Source organism: Solanum lycopersicum, chromosome 3 (genome assembly GCF_036512215.1).
Source record: "Solanum lycopersicum chromosome 3, SLM_r2.1".
NCBI classification, from domain to species: Eukaryota; Viridiplantae; Streptophyta; class Magnoliopsida; order Solanales; family Solanaceae; genus Solanum; species Solanum lycopersicum.
Window position 1 is genome coordinate 63,191,792 of NC_090802.1, and position 15,822 is coordinate 63,207,613.

General features: G+C 34.2%; 3 protein-coding genes across 3 annotated transcripts; 1 reads left to right on the forward strand and 2 right to left on the reverse strand.

Moving 5' to 3' along the window:
• The first annotated feature begins 488 nt into the window (after positions 1-488).
• Positions 489-1,178, forward strand: LOC101268559 (zinc finger protein 3). Its single transcript, XM_004235882.5, has one exon. It carries the CDS (start codon positions 489-491, stop codon positions 1,176-1,178), a length of 690 nt encoding a protein of 229 aa, XP_004235930.1.
• A 3,919-nt stretch (positions 1,179-5,097) lies between these two features.
• Positions 5,098-8,293, reverse strand: LOC101268265 (uncharacterized protein At2g39795, mitochondrial). Its single transcript, XM_004235881.5, has 3 exons — positions 7,753-8,293; positions 6,181-6,509; positions 5,098-5,864 (listed from the first exon to the last, which is right to left on the reverse strand). Exons 1-3 carry the CDS (start codon positions 7,951-7,953, stop codon positions 5,702-5,704), a joined length of 693 nt encoding a protein of 230 aa, XP_004235929.1. The 5' UTR covers positions 7,954-8,293; the 3' UTR covers positions 5,098-5,701.
• A 141-nt stretch (positions 8,294-8,434) lies between these two features.
• Positions 8,435-13,894, reverse strand: LOC101267976 (uncharacterized). The gene is made up of 4 exons (XM_004235880.5): positions 13,420-13,894; positions 12,165-12,214; positions 12,021-12,073; positions 8,435-8,989 (listed from the first exon to the last, which is right to left on the reverse strand). The coding sequence occupies exons 1-4, from the start codon at positions 13,671-13,673 to the stop codon at positions 8,633-8,635; spliced, it is 714 nt and encodes a 237-aa protein (XP_004235928.1). The 5' UTR covers positions 13,674-13,894; the 3' UTR covers positions 8,435-8,632.
• Positions 13,895-15,822: the final 1,928 nt, after the last annotated feature.

Genomic DNA, 15,822 nt, shown 5'->3' on the forward strand with positions numbered 1-15,822 from the left:
ATATATTGTATGTATATGGTGGCTAAAAGGGCAGAAAACGTGGGAATAAATAGACAAGGAAAAAAAATTAAAGAAACATTAAATGGGGTATATATGGTTTAATTGTATTGTGACAAAACTTTTTCAGTTTCCATCAAAACTCTTTTGATCTATATTATATTTATCTATCTGTATTATTATTATTGGAGTACTATACTATACTATAAAATCCCCCTTTTTGAGTATCTTTTTACTAGAATAAGCTTATTGTAACTGCCATGCTTCCTTCCTTACATAGTACCATTGCATTAAATTCTCAATCAATAAACATTTTACTACTACTTCTTTTTTTCTTTCTATTAAACCCCAATTATACTCTTTCATCATCACAAACACAACTTAAAGTGCAATTTCTAGTCCCACTTTCCCCCTTTCTTTTGATCCATATGTACTTATCTCAATTCCCCAAATAACTACTCTTATACACAAAAACTCAAAAAAAAAAAAGAATGCAAGTTCAATCCTCCAATAGTAACCAAATTTCAAATGATGAACACGAAAACAACGATCTTATTCTAGATCTACGCCTCGATCACGGCGTTAAATCAAATATCCAGACTAGTTCATCAGACGCATCGCGATCCGCAGGTAATAATAATAATAATACCGAATCGGAGCCTCGGGTTTTTTCTTGTAATTATTGCCAGAGGAAATTTTACAGTTCGCAGGCGCTAGGCGGACATCAAAACGCGCATAAAAGAGAGAGAACAATTGCGAAAAGAAGTCAAAAAATTTCTGCAGCAGCTTTTGGTTATGATAATAAGTATTCGAGCATGGCTTCTCTACCGCTGCATGGTTCATTCAATAGATCTCTCGGAATTCAGGTTCATTCAATGATCCATAAGCCTGCTACCAGTACCGCTTTCGGCGCGCCGGCCTTGTACGGACATCCTGGATGGTCAATTAGAAGGCCGATTGAGCAGCAGCCGGCCATTGGCCGGCTGGGGACAGAGAGTAATTTTACGAATAATTACCAAACGGCAGCAACATCATCAGGTGCTGCTGCTGCTAGATTTGATAACATTATCCAAAAATTTCCTCAAATTGATGGTATTTCACAGTACAGATGGGATAGTGGTGGTGGTCGCACTAATAAACCAGACGAAACGAAGAAGCTTGACCTGTCTCTCAGACTCTAAATTATTAGTACTAATAGAATTAAGTTATTTTTTTTTTCTCACAGTTATTTTCGTTTTAGATTTATATTTTCTCAATTATGAGGTCCACTATTGTAAATGTTTCTTATGCCATCTGTGATGTGATTTCCGACATTTTAGTAAAGATCATGCTCAAATCTCGCCTTCAATGACGGACAATCCAAATATACAATAATTGAGTTCAAATTTTACAAGCTGGAAACGCATGTTTTCACTCCAAATAAAAATCCACAAATGAATTGATGTTGACAAGTGAACAGATAATTTGATACACAAAACATCTCGCATTAACTGTATCAAAAAAAAAAGTCCACAAATGAAAATAAAATAAAATAAAAAAATCAGTGCTAACTGTTTGTCTTTTGGATTAGAATACGTGACAAATGCACATGCCGACAAAATATTGTACCGTTTGATGAATTAATAACAACTACTATTACAAATAATTTTGCAGATTTTCAACGGCTGAGATTTAGTGAGCTGTTGATGAAATAGACTATCTACTAAAGGGTCATGTTCATTAGGTTGGTGGGAGGTATGTATATAAAAGTTGTGTAAATGATCTTTGTCCATTTTCTTTTTTTAATTAAGGTGATGTTAAAAACAATTTTAAGTTATTCAATCACATCATTATCTTTCATATATTTTAATGCTGTAAAATCTTGATTGCATTGATTTCTTACCTAAGAAATCTTTTAAACAGTGTTACTCTATAATAATGGTGGGACCAAAATTTTGGCTTTATGATGGATTTTTAACTTATTAATGTCATTTTCTCAAAGTAATCCAACTCTAAGCAACAAACATGATGTGTACGCTGAAGAGAGACATTATTTGATACAAACACAGTAACGAAATTTTAAGTACTCATTCATTTTTATATCGAAAAAGAAGGAAGAGAGACATTTGGCGCGTGCAAACGGAAAATTAAAAGGTGTAGGGTTGGTGGCTTTACTGATATTACACTGTTAAGTGAAGAAAATATGTTTCTCTAGTGTTTTTATGGCACAAAAAAAAAACGACAAATAGTTTGTGAGACATAAAAATGGACAATGTGGGGACAAAATATATGTATTTTCGTTGCTTGATTGATGGTTACTTTCTTTCTTTCATTTTTTTTCCTCTGCTTGTCACTTGGCAGCTTCTCAACCACCTTTATTGAACTCTTTTCATCCAAAACATGAACATAGGTGACAAATTTAGCCTATAAAAATATAATCCGCTCCATTCATTTTGATTTATTCAAATTCGATTCGTTAAGATTTTAGATTGATTGAATTAGAGATACCTAAATTGAACAAATGGTCCAGTTTGGGATTAAACAAATTATTCCCTCTGTTTTTATTTAGTTGTTACCATTTTAGGTTTTACGCTTCTTAAAAAATTAATTAAGTTTATAACTGTATTCTTATTTAGAATTTTCTTAAAGTCAAGTTTTCAATAAATGAATATAAATTAATTAACTTTGATGAACTAATTTGACCAATAAATATAGATTACTTACTTTATTTTTCTAAGTTGATCAAATGTATATACTTTCAAAGGGTTAAATAAGAAAAATAGGGTTATTTATGCATTTATTTTGTAAAATGAAAAATATTAAATAAAAGCTATCTTTAGTAGGAACGACATATAAATAAGAATGGAGAACTAACAAATGAATTAAATTTGGATGGAATTATAATCTATTGTTTAGCTCATTTTATATGATCCGGTCAATCATATTAACTTTTTGAACAAAACTGATTAATTGATTCAATCTATTTTAACTCGCTTAAATTCAGATAACCTATTTGCCACCTCTAAGCATGAGCAAAGAGCCATTTTTTTGATATTCCAGTTGTCAAATGAATAAACCGACTCTCCCCATCCCAACTGGAGCCTATGAAAATTAAGAGACTCGTGTAATCTGATTTAGATTTGAACCAATGACTTTTCAGCCAAATGGACCTACATTGTCTTCTATTAGAATTAATTTTCTAAAAAAAACCTATGCATTTTTCCCATTTTGTATTATATCCAACCTTGTTATTCTATTCTTCTTAAGAAACTGCATTTATTAAGCCCTAAATCGAGCAACACGAATCGTACTGATTCATATAATCGATCTCAACTTATGTTTTGTTGAAGTAGTAACAAGCAAACTGCAACTCTACTTCCTGTTTGTGTGGTAGGCTTAAAAAATCTATTGATTGAAATAGGAGAAACGCACTTAACTTTTGCATGTGCCTTTCATGGAGAAACTGTTCGTTTATCTGTAGGTTTAAATAATCAATAAGTTGGTTGTATACACAACACAAACCAGACAATTTGGTATATATGACCCGTAAGATAATGCTTTACTAATTGAATAAAAAGCAACTCCCAAAAACATGAAGATAACGTTTAGACAATGAAAGCAACAACGTTGGACAACTCAATTCCACCACTAATATACACAGCAAAAAGTTATTCCATCATAGTCAAGGCTCACACAATTCATCATAATGCAATAGAAGTTTCCCCTTATTCGCGGGTTTGACCATCTTAAACCATGAAATTCAACATATACAGCAAAGGTGTAGGTACTGGTAGGAAATTGATGTGGGTAGGAATTAGCATACTTTCAGGAAAATAGTTGATGTCGACGACTAAGTTCCATCTCAACCATTGCTGAGATCATCAAGAAAGTCTTATCAGGTGTTTAATTGATGAGTAGGACCTAATCATAGTGAGTGGGACACAGCTAAACAGTGAGAAACATCTGAAGTAGTACAATCACAACCTAATCTTCAAACAAAATAAGATATTTCCTGTATATAGCTTTAAGTAGGGCTGTCAAACATGGATGCCTGTCCAACCCACCCAAAATCTTATGAGTTGGGCACAAGATAATTTCATACTCGAACTTAGTTACTGCTTCAGATTTACTTTGATTTTTTCTATGGGTTGGAAGTTGAGTTACAGGTCAAGGTCGGGTTAGGTCTCGAGGCTCAGGTCTTAAGTCTCATGTCTCGTGGTCCAGGTCTCAGATTGGGTCTCCATCATACCCAGGTTTCGTGTCCCAAGTCAGATATGAAGGTCCAAGACAGGCGAGACTCGATGGATGGTAGAGGAGGGTGGGTCTGAGCAAAGGGAAAGGCTGGGATAGGGTGGGGGGAATGTGGACAATTCAGAAAAGTTAGGTCAAGTTGAGTGTGTCATGACTCAATCCACTTCAGGCCAAGTAAATTTTGGCTACTTTTAGCATAACCCATTCTAACATGTTCAAATCCAATCCAACCCGCCTATTAGACACCCTAGACATAGGTACATTTCTTAAATTCTCCAGGAATTACATTAACTAGGTTACAAATGAAAGAGGGACTCACATGTAGTACTAGAGCACAATAGTGTTTGTTTTCAGTAAGAAAACTAAAAAAAGAGAGAGTTGACAAAGACAGAAATAGTTACTAATACCTACCACCTTGTCTTACAAATAGGCATTCAAACATGAGTGCATAAGTCCACTTAAACAAGCATCCAAGGTCAGATGCAGACAAGTGTAATATAACATACCTAATCTTCTCAATCAAGGAAAAGACGGTCTATCTGACTAGATAAATATCAGCAAAAACTATGATAGTATATCTTAATGCATCTTCAATTAATGCAGACATCTACCACTAATCATAGTTAAAAGTATCTTTAGTTATACCAAGTTACTAACAGACAGTAAAGTCTGAAGACAGCTGGAAGGAAGCACTTATGCTGCATCACAAATTATTTGATTGAATATGTTCAGTAAGTGTGGCATAAAATGTGAAAGAGTCTACACCAAGACATTTGGCATAGCAGCAAAATGGTTTTAAAAAACAAAAGGGACACAAAGAAAATAAGATACTGTAGCCAAATATAATTTACCTTTTCCAGGATAGTTCAGTTTTTGAAACAGTAAAAGAGGATGCTTATTTGAGGGACAGGGTTACAATGAAAACGTCTTAAGTTGAAAGCAGAAGTTTGCTCAAAATTGAACTGACTAATTGCTACTGAAGTAGACCATAAATACATAATATAACATTTTGCTCCTAAAAATTATGACCGTTTCTGGAAGTTCTCTACGCACCAGCAACATAGCAATCTAAAAGTTCAAGTATAAGTATGTGGCAGAGAGGTCAAGGAAAAGGAGAAACCTATTGCGCCAAATGCATTGACTTCATAGCAAAGCCAGGTGTACACTTTGCTAAGATGCAGCACAAACTTTGTGATTGAAGAATGGGTGATGATTTTGAACTTCATTCAATACATCAACTAATTAGTAAATGTTATTGCCTGTCTTCTCGGTAAGGCTGATTTGTGTCTGATGTAGTAAGAAACCTTGACAAGACAAATATATTAGTATGGCCAGACTTCCAATTGAGCTAAAAAAGTGTTTCTTTCACATTCTAAACCAGCAGGTATAACTTCTCACAAGTAATGACATCCAGAGAATGGTCCGTAAGCAAGTCAGCAAAACAACATTCGCGGAAGAAATGCAACCACTATCTCTATTTCTTCTCTATGAACGATTTGGCCTTCTCCATCCAGCGAACAAATTCAAGTTTATCTTTGTTCTTCATGTATTGATGTAAGAATGCACAAAGTTCATCGCTTATTCCCCTTGTCTCTAGGAAATCATAAAGCAAATTCTGCAGTTCATCATCCAATTCCCTGCAAATCATGGTAATACAAGAGTTAAGGAAATTTTGGAATGTTCAATTTACACATGTCCCCATCTTGAAGTTCTTAACAACCACATAAGCAAACTCCGAAGAAATTCGGAATGTTCAGTTTCACACATTTCTCCATCTTGAAGTTCTTAACAACAACATAGGCAAACTCCGAAGAAATTCGGAATGTTCAGTTTCACACATTACCAATCCTGAAGTTCTTTACAACCTTATAAGCAAACTCAGCAGAGAAACACTAAATAAGAAAGCTAAGCAAGCAAGATGGAGATAGGGGAATTTAGATCAGAGATACATACTTAAATGGAGGGCCTACATAAGGCTGATCCACTGTGCCATTCTGTCCACGCATGTAAACTTTACGAATCTCAACGCTGTTTGGCCATGCAGAACAAACAAACTCGAGCACTTCATTGCCTTCTCCTTTGAGAACATTGACAATCATAGTCATGTGAAGTTGCACATCATCTGCTGCAGATACATCACTACCTTTTTGAACAGGAATAGATGCATCAAACATAGTAACCTCAACTTTAATTTCTTCATTCTCTCCAAATTTCTTGTTTAATTTAATCCATTGCTCTCCAGGCCTTTCATCAATGATAAATGAATCAAATTTTGTGATAGGCTGCAATTCAGTGATTGCAAAAATAGCATTAGAGACATTGCTGATTCACACTATTCAATGTATAAAAACATAAGCAGCAGCTAGCCAAATAATAAATAACATAGTTCAAGAGTTCCCTTATGCAACATCAATAACTTGGAGTAGGTATACCATGAGTTGCGTCCAACATCAGAGCATTTAGATGAAGCAGATACAAGATAATAACTTGTTTACGTCAGTCCACATTTAAAATTTATATTGTAGCATTTTCAAAGTTATTTACCTCAAAGCATTTTCTGTAACATATGTCGAATTGTAGATTCTATTACAAAAGGGGTAGCTGCATGAGCAAAATTCAGACCTGATCTTTTAATGCACGGACTGTGTAATACACATTCAGTTGGGCAATTGTGTTAATGATACACATGAATGTCTCATGTTTACAGTGACCCCATATATTTATATGTCCCAAATGTTTCAGATAATACAATGACGTTACTTTTTTTGATAAATTCATATGACGACATTAGTTTGCTATCAAACATATCCAATGCAAAGCTAAAGTTCAAGATTCTTTATTTACGAGTCAGAGTTAATGAACATTCTCACTTTGGTTCAGAGAATCAGTCGAGCATGTCAATGGTATGGAACAAACAACTTGTTTTAATAGAGAAAAGAGGAAATTGGGTTGATATATAGTTGGTGACGAAGTTTATTAATACAGTTCACTCTTCTGTTGATGTCACCCACCTCCTCCTAGTTTTCTCACAACAAGCTGCACAATGAAAAGCACAATCCTACCCTAAGAAAGAATGAAAATCTATCAGGCCTTCCCAAATACCAGTCATACCTTCAGAAAATAGTAAAGATCAACAAACTTCAGCCTAATCCCTACATCTTACTGATCACTCCCAGAGGCAAAAAGAAGAAGACGAGGTTTAACAAGGTTAATCTTTTTTCATGGCCAAGAAAGCTATGATATGGAACACCTAATTCTAATCAGCAAATACTAATTAGTTAATAAGATTCAATTGCCTACTCAAACATTGGCAAATTGAATGAAGTAACTAAAAGGAACTAATACGCTAAGGCCACCATCGTAAATTAGCTATTTTAAATTGAATTGGCTACTCAAACATTAGTTTAGAAATAAACGAAAGGAACTAATAGTGTTTTCTCGAAATAATTCAAATCCCTCTTTATTACCTCATACTCCAAAACATGGAAGAAACAATAATTTAACAAGGAATTAGAAATTGCGTACCTGAGAGGGAGGAGAATGTTCAAGCTCGTAGCGAATCTCGTAACGGAGGAGTCTGAGAATGTTCTCTTCAAATGCTTCTCTGCGCATCTCCGATATGTAATTTCTAGTAAAATTGAAGATGACTGGCTGGGGTTGCTGCTGAAGCAACACACTTTTGGCTATTCCTCTTAAAGGTCTTACTAATCGACGAGCCATTGCCATGGATGAATACCAAATTCTCAGAGGAAAGCGAAGGGCTTAGGGAGGGTTTAACAATCTTTGATCTTCTATCATTTTTCCATTATATCGCAGTTGCTCTATTGGGCTGTACCTGGAAATGTTTCATGGCCCAATGGGTCATGTTCCTTTTATATACCTAAGTAAAGCGAATTCGAAGTTATTCCAGTAATATTTCTCCATTTTTACTTAGAGATCTCGTGTTAGGGCGGTGTTAATGGAAACCAAAAAACAAAACGAATACATGCTTTTGAGGTCGCCATAAGGTCAGACATTTATTACTGAGATGCATGCAAAAATTGTTTAAAAGGATAGCAACGGGTACTGATTTTATGAGCAATTATCTAAGATATATATAAACAATGTCTCAGTGTTAACAGGGTGGTGCTCGTATTTGGCTCCAATTTCTCAGTTGCGTTTTGATTCGACTAACCATTTACCAACAACAGAATGCTATTGTCAAATGTATGCTCCAAAACTAGCTTTTCCGCTTAGAAAACCTGCATCATGGCAGCAAGCAATCCTTACAAATGCTACATCTCCCAATTATCTTCTAATACACATTGATTTGAAAAATAATTAATAATGCAGTGACTTTTCCCTATTTTGCAAAACTATGCACTTTGGACTCTTCAGAAGGCTCGACTGATATATGCTACTGATGTCATTTGTTCACATCAGGGGAGGAACCATCAGTTTTTATCTGCTTTTGATCAGGCAAGGCTGATTTTGCTCGAGTTTCCCCTTCATTAGAGGGATTTGTCTTTTCCCGAGTGTTATGAGTCCCTGGCTTGGTTGTTGCAGGTTCTTTGACAGCATTGTCGATTGGCCTATCTGCAACATCACCTGATTGTTTCTTGGACTCGACTACAATTTCTTTTAAGGTCTCCTCCAACTTATCTAGTCTTGCTTTCACCTCAGAAAGTTGTGGATCAGTCCCTTGTTGTTTTTCCTCCTCAGCCATCAATTCCAGCTCTTTTACTTTTGCCTCTTCGTCAGCTTTCTTTTTCACTTCAGCTTCCTGATTGGAATTTTTTGAACAAGATAATCAATGAAGACTAGTACTAGCAAAAGCAACTAACTGTAAACAATGACAAGCTCTAATATGTAAAGTCAAGACACATTGGGATGTTGTAGGTGAATTCTCCGTACTTGCCTTGATCACTAAATAAGACATGTACTAAGACAAAATATAAACAAAATAATTAGTAGTCCAAGACATAGCACAAGAGAACAGTAACAAGTAAACAAAAGAAAACATATGAAGTACCCACGCAAAATAGTCATATTTTGTAAAGAGAAGCAAGACAATAAAATTTGCAAGAGACTATGGCTTTTGGTTTATTTATATCTTTTGTAGACATTTTATTGAACTACTATACATATTCAAACTATAAAATCCAAAAGAAATCTCGCTGATGTTTTACCCCCACACTAAATACAAGTCTTATGAAACAATTCCATTCCACCTCTCAAAAGTAATTTTAATTTCCACTAACCTAACTGCGATATCACTCAGACAGTTAGCTGAACTGAGTAACTTTTTTAGATATTTACTTACACCTTTCCTCTTTTGCAAAAGTTAAAACCGATTTAGCTTACAAAAGAACAATATTCACTTCTTTTTTTGAGTTTCTGCCTTCTCAAGTCCTAGGTATCAATGAGAATTTATGTTTTTCACTTGCTTACTACAACTTCCATCAACAGCCTTGTGTTTTTATTAACACGACTCAGTCATACAATTGCAAGAAAGTTGTGTGGTTACTGCAAATAAGCACTACTACTCCACACTTCTTTTCAAATTAAAAGATTCCACTAGATAAATGCCAAAATGATTTCAAACATTTCCAATATGACTGTAAACTGGCATATTCTCATTCCTCTTAACATTCTTACCCATTTACATAGAAGTAATTTTTCCTTGCACCAAAAGTACATGTGACAGATAAGTGATCTATTTGTACTCCTTCCTATGTCATGCTCGATGTGGCAGGGCAAGCTTCCGGGTACATTGACTTTTTTCACTTAGTACTTGCCACCTCCCACCAGCATAAGTACGAGGTAACTCTGTCTTACTAAGGTTAGGCAGGTCGGAAGACATAACACCTTAGGCTGCAAATATTACAGAAAATTCTTCTATTCCTCTATTTCAAATGGTCTACTATTCCTGACATCATAAACCACTCTGTGAGGCAAAAATGCTTCAATATCATTGAATGAAATTGGCACAATGGTGTTGCTTTTAGAGCTGTTTTGCTTCCTTCTGACTCTCTGCAATTCCCACTTGCAAATGTTTCAGCTACAGCTATTAGTAGCACCGCACAACATCAGCTACCTAGCAACAGAAATCTCATGACTGGTAGTAATTCTGCAGTGCAACAAAATAGTCTTTATTTCCACTCTTTGCGCACACAATTAACTCACCAGAATCTCTTCTCTCCTTAAATATAAGATATTAAGATCATATTTCAATGCTGTACACTGCACACCATGTGAAGAAAGCAATTTTTTTGGCACCATCATATTCCATATTGTCTTCCAAAACTTCACTCTACCTACTTAAGATTATCCAATGTGGTATGATTTTACGGTGAACACGCTTGGGCCTGACCCCCTGCATACCATCCTATCTTCTCTGTTTTTGTCTATTTTTAATGTAAGTTGATAGAACGTCTAGATTTCCTTTCACTAACGATCCTGGATAGATTATCAAAAAACATATATTTACCTCATTAAAAAAAAATCCTGGAAGCTTTCCTATGTTACACTCCACAATATTCAACTATCTTCTGATACTTTTGGTTTTTGGTTAGGCTTTGGGACAAAGTGTTTTGGTATTATAATTTTGGGGAGAAAACATCACTAGATCCCTAAAACAACTCTTGAATCTTTCTTTTAGTAGAATTCCGTGTTAAAACCCAAGTAAACATCTGATTTACTATACAAAACATATTTTCAGATTAGAAGATTTTTGAATAATGAAACAATTTTTGGTAAGAAAAGAAGAGACGGATCATGAGTGCAAATCTGAATAGCATAAAAGTGCTTAGAGGTCACTACACAGTTTACACACTATGGCCAAGATAGAGGCCACTCTTTTGTAAATCTCTAGATGCATCAATCCGTGGGTATAAACTGAAAAAGATTCATCTAGGAGATACCAATTAGATGAGATTAAGCTTAGCTTTGCTACAACAGCCACATTAGTCCAATATTTCCTAGGGATCTTTTTGATCTCATCAGAGATTTATACGTCAATAGAAAAAGTAGAGATGACCTAAGAGTAAAGAATCTAATATATTGAATATTGAAATGAGGGATCTAAATGGATGAAATGGATAGAGAGGATTCATATAGTCAACCCAACGGGCTTGGGATTTGAGGCGTGGTTGTTATTGTCGTCGTTGTTGTTTTCCAACTGGAATCTTGATCTCTTGTTTATTTTTGAAAATAATGAAATTGAGTATGTTCTTCGAAAGGAACATCATATCTCATTTGAGAACCTACTAAGAAAGAGATACTGGAGATTTAAACCAAGAATGTACTGATGTAGTTCAATCAGAAGGGAAGAATGTTGATGAGATCAACCCATAACTTCTCTGAAAGAATTTACATAGAAAAAGAAATTTTGGGGATAAATGGTCTTTGAGGATGAAAAACTTCTTGTATCCCATGATGAACATCAAATATAGGGCTGGGTGCATATTAAATGCAAAACATTAAATGTTTTCTTTTGGGTACATGTTGAAAAGTAACTTGATGCGTTTTCATCGAAAATTCACTCTTTGATTCCAAATTCTTAGAGGCACAACACTGGAGCCTTCTTTTGCAGGAATGCACAAGTATCCCATGAGTATGATTTATCTAAATAAAGAATATTCAAGTACATCGTGAATATGTAAGCCGTGGTACATAAATTATAATTTGATCATACGAAGATATTCTGTGAAAGAAAAATGGCATCAATAAATGAAAATCTACAACTGGTTAATAGCCACAAATATTTGAAGATGACCCCAAAAAAAAAATCAAAGGAGGAGAATTTCAATTACCGCCTCCATTCTTCTAATTTCATAGCGAGCATACTGAGCCACCAAATAAACAGCTGTACAAGAAAGATTGTTTCAGACAGAAGCGCTAGAGGGAAAGTACATCAAAGATGAAATAACATGTAATAACAAAGATAGTAGAGGTACCCAGTGAAGGCAAGCAAGCAAAGAAGAACTGTACCAGATGAAAATCAAGCCTGCTCGTGGAAGAAGAGTAGAAAGAATGTCAATCAACTGAAATAAGGAGGGAAGTACCACCCCAAAGAAGACGAAAATTTTACAATATTCATGATGATGCAACTTAAAGCTTCAAGACAGGAGGCGTGTCAACTTTGAGGGCATCAAAAAAAAATTGAAATGTGTAAGAGCACATAAGAGAAAACAAACTTGACATTCAAATCATTTTGGTGACATTATACCTCAAAACATATGTCATCATCTGCAACCCAGCAATAACAAAAATAAATACTATATCAATTATTTTAACATAGAACTTAGTGGAATACGATGTAGGTTACAACCTGTCATGGGAATGTTGAAATTTGGTCACAAATTCACAGTAAACAAATAGGTTCAAACTGAAAGGAAGTATCATGTAAGCATTCTTTAGCACATTTATCAAAAACATGCGACAACGAAAGACACTGTCACAGTAGTTAAGCTTTTTAAAGAAATGTATGTGTAGCTTCCCTAGTTCTATGTGAAGACTAAATAGAGATAAAAATGGATTATATGCCCCTCCAGCAAAGACTACCGCAGCATACTCAGCGATAAGTGGCAGTAATATGATGAAAATTCTTTCCTACATGGAAGACAAGTCAAAACTTCGAGGGAAATGAAAGTATATTTTTCTTTTTACTGATTCACGGTTACTTTACTTGTCTCTTTTCTTTCTTGATTGAATTCTTTAGCCACGTCCTTCTGACAATGACATTGTCTCTGTTAATCTTCTTGTTAAATAGCAGAATGTGCAGGGAAGTTGTCTTCATCAAACCAAACAAATTCTTGTTAAATTCACCAGTTTCATGATTTCTCCATCCTCAACCAAACAAATTCTTATCAAGAGACCGAAAAATGGAGTCTTTCTCGACAAATCTAGCTTTCATCTGTCAAAGCAGCCTCGTGCCAACGTATTCTGTAAGAGTTAGCCTTCAGAGACATCGGCACGTGGCATGTCCAGTTACAACACCATCACAGCGGTCAATTGTCAAGTGATCCACCTTATGTCAACGTGCCTCAATGTAACAATGCAACAATTTACTTAATTCAGTATCAGGACCAAAAGTGAACTTGAAGCAAGTCAATTGACAAAACAGGTATATAAGTGCAAACTGTTTGATAAAATGCCTAGGAGAAAACCTTTCTAAAAGTCACTACAAAAACATCGAAAAAGGTCAAGTACCCGAATTTCTTCTTCTTCGGCGGGTCCGTAAATAGCATCTTGGCAGCAGTCATGAAGTCAAGGTTCTCCAATTGCTTATAGGCATCCTGGCGACTTAGAGCAACAGAGTTATCAACTTCCTTAGTACTATTACGATTGACCTTGCCGTTGTTGTTGGAGATTGTGATTGACTTGTTGTTATCGTTAAGTGTTCTTCTCTGGAGGAGCGTCGATCGCCTAGAAAGACGGACCAAAATTCTTCGACCGCTAAACATCACACTCAACCTTTGCCAACATTTCACCGACGACCAAAAGAGTAGCCAATAGCAGCCGGCGTAACTGAGGCAGTGAGTAAAGTTCTTTTGTAACTTGAACCGGAAATTAAACCGGACTGCTTCCTGTTATTCGGTTCGCGGAGATCCGATTTCCGGTTCCGCTGGATGACGTCATTCTAAATTCCTAAAAACTTTTCCTTTTTTTTTATTTTTACAAAAACAAAAAGGTGGAAAAGAGCTACTTGTATTTCTTCAGGGGCCAAAATAGTATCAATCGAAATTGTGGTGAAGTGATAAATAATTATTCATCATTTTGTGTTCCAAATTTCTTAAATATGATAATAAAAAAAACAAAAAAAGGTAAAAAAAAAAGGGCCCAATTTGCACTAATCTAATTACACTAATAAATGCAACGAATATCAATTTCATCTAGAGATTAGGCTCAAGACATGACGATAATCTACATAAAATTTGTACAATTTACTCTTTCATCAATACAACATATGTATAGTGGACATATATCTTTTAGGAATTCAAGTCATATACAAACATAACTTCTAAATATTATGAAACGAAAAAATATTTTTTTAAAAAAAATAATATTTAATTAAAAACCTAAAAAAAAATGATAAAAATGCAAATGAATAAATACAGAGAGAGAATGCGTTAACCAATAGGCAATAGTTAATTGCAAGTATAATCATTACCCCTCTTAATAAAGTAAAATTTTCGTATCGCTTGGTTACCCCATTTTGAGACATCATATCATTATTATATATCGTCAAATAGTTTAATCCACTAATCTTAAGATAAACATAATAATTTTTTTAATCTATCTGTTAATTAAAGAATGATTTCATTTTTTTCAAACTATTCACTTGACTTCTTCGGAAAAATAGATAAAAATAAATAAAAAGTTGTAATTAAGAAAGGCAGTTGACTTAAATTAGAATAAAAAGGTAAATGAACTTTTAAGAAAAATTTTACTTTGCTTTCCGCTGTAACTCTTCATTTTAAGAAATTTTCTTGTTGAAGATTAATTTCAATTAAAAAAAAGTGATTCTAATTCATTTTTAAAGGATCAAATTGTTCTAGAATTTATTTGTGAAATTATTTTAAATCTATCGTCAAATATAAATGAATCATTTTAGTCATTTTCTAGATTAATAGTATTGTAATTTACAAATGCATATTTTCCATTAGTCAGTTTTTGTTGATAGTTATATGATCGTCGATGATAATATAGTTTAAAATTTTTTTAAAACGGCCTCTCGTTTAAAAGTTTAATATTTATAGACACCTGAAAGACTACTTTTTCCAAATTCTTTTATGAAATAATTACAAAAGGCACTAAGTTTTACATTTTGTTAATATTAGGGTAAACAGGGTTTCTTTAAACCACAATAATTGAAGATAAAGTATCCATAATCATTTATAACAGTAATGAAAGTCATTATTAAACATGTGGTGCGGCAAATAATATTATTTTTTTCTTAAATTTTGATTTTGAGTAGGATAAAGAAATAGTCAATTTGATCATTAAGGAAGAATAAAACAAGAACAAATTATTGAAAATTTTTTAATATATATGTCCGGAAAGATCTTTGTTGATTGTGTACGAATAAAATATAAATTTAAAAGTAAAATAAGAAAGAATTTAAGCAAATTTGATCTATCTCGTGATGAGGAGAATTTTCGATATTAAAAGATATTGTCACGACAACTTAATTTGTCCAGTAAACTACTTAGAGCTCCCTATAGTTTAGTATAAGGGATGAAATATTTTTCTTCATTCGGAGTTCATTCATTATGAACTAAAAAATGGTGGGCTGATTAGTGACGTTTTAAAAGTGTCATAGAATTCATGATCGGTTATTCCGTTTTTGCTTTCAGCAGATAGGTGACGCGAATCTATGCTTTTTAGAAGTGTCTCAACACCTGCAACCACTACCTTGGCTCCTGCTATACAATTATGAACTCCCCAGAACTTTTTTTCATCCGGAGTTCATTCATTATGAACTAAAAAAGGGGGGCTGATTAGTGACGTTTTAAAAGTGTCATAGAATTCATGATCGATTATTCTATTTTTGCTTTCAGCAGATAGGCGACGCGAATCTATGCTTTTTAGAAGTGTCTCAACACCTCGAAC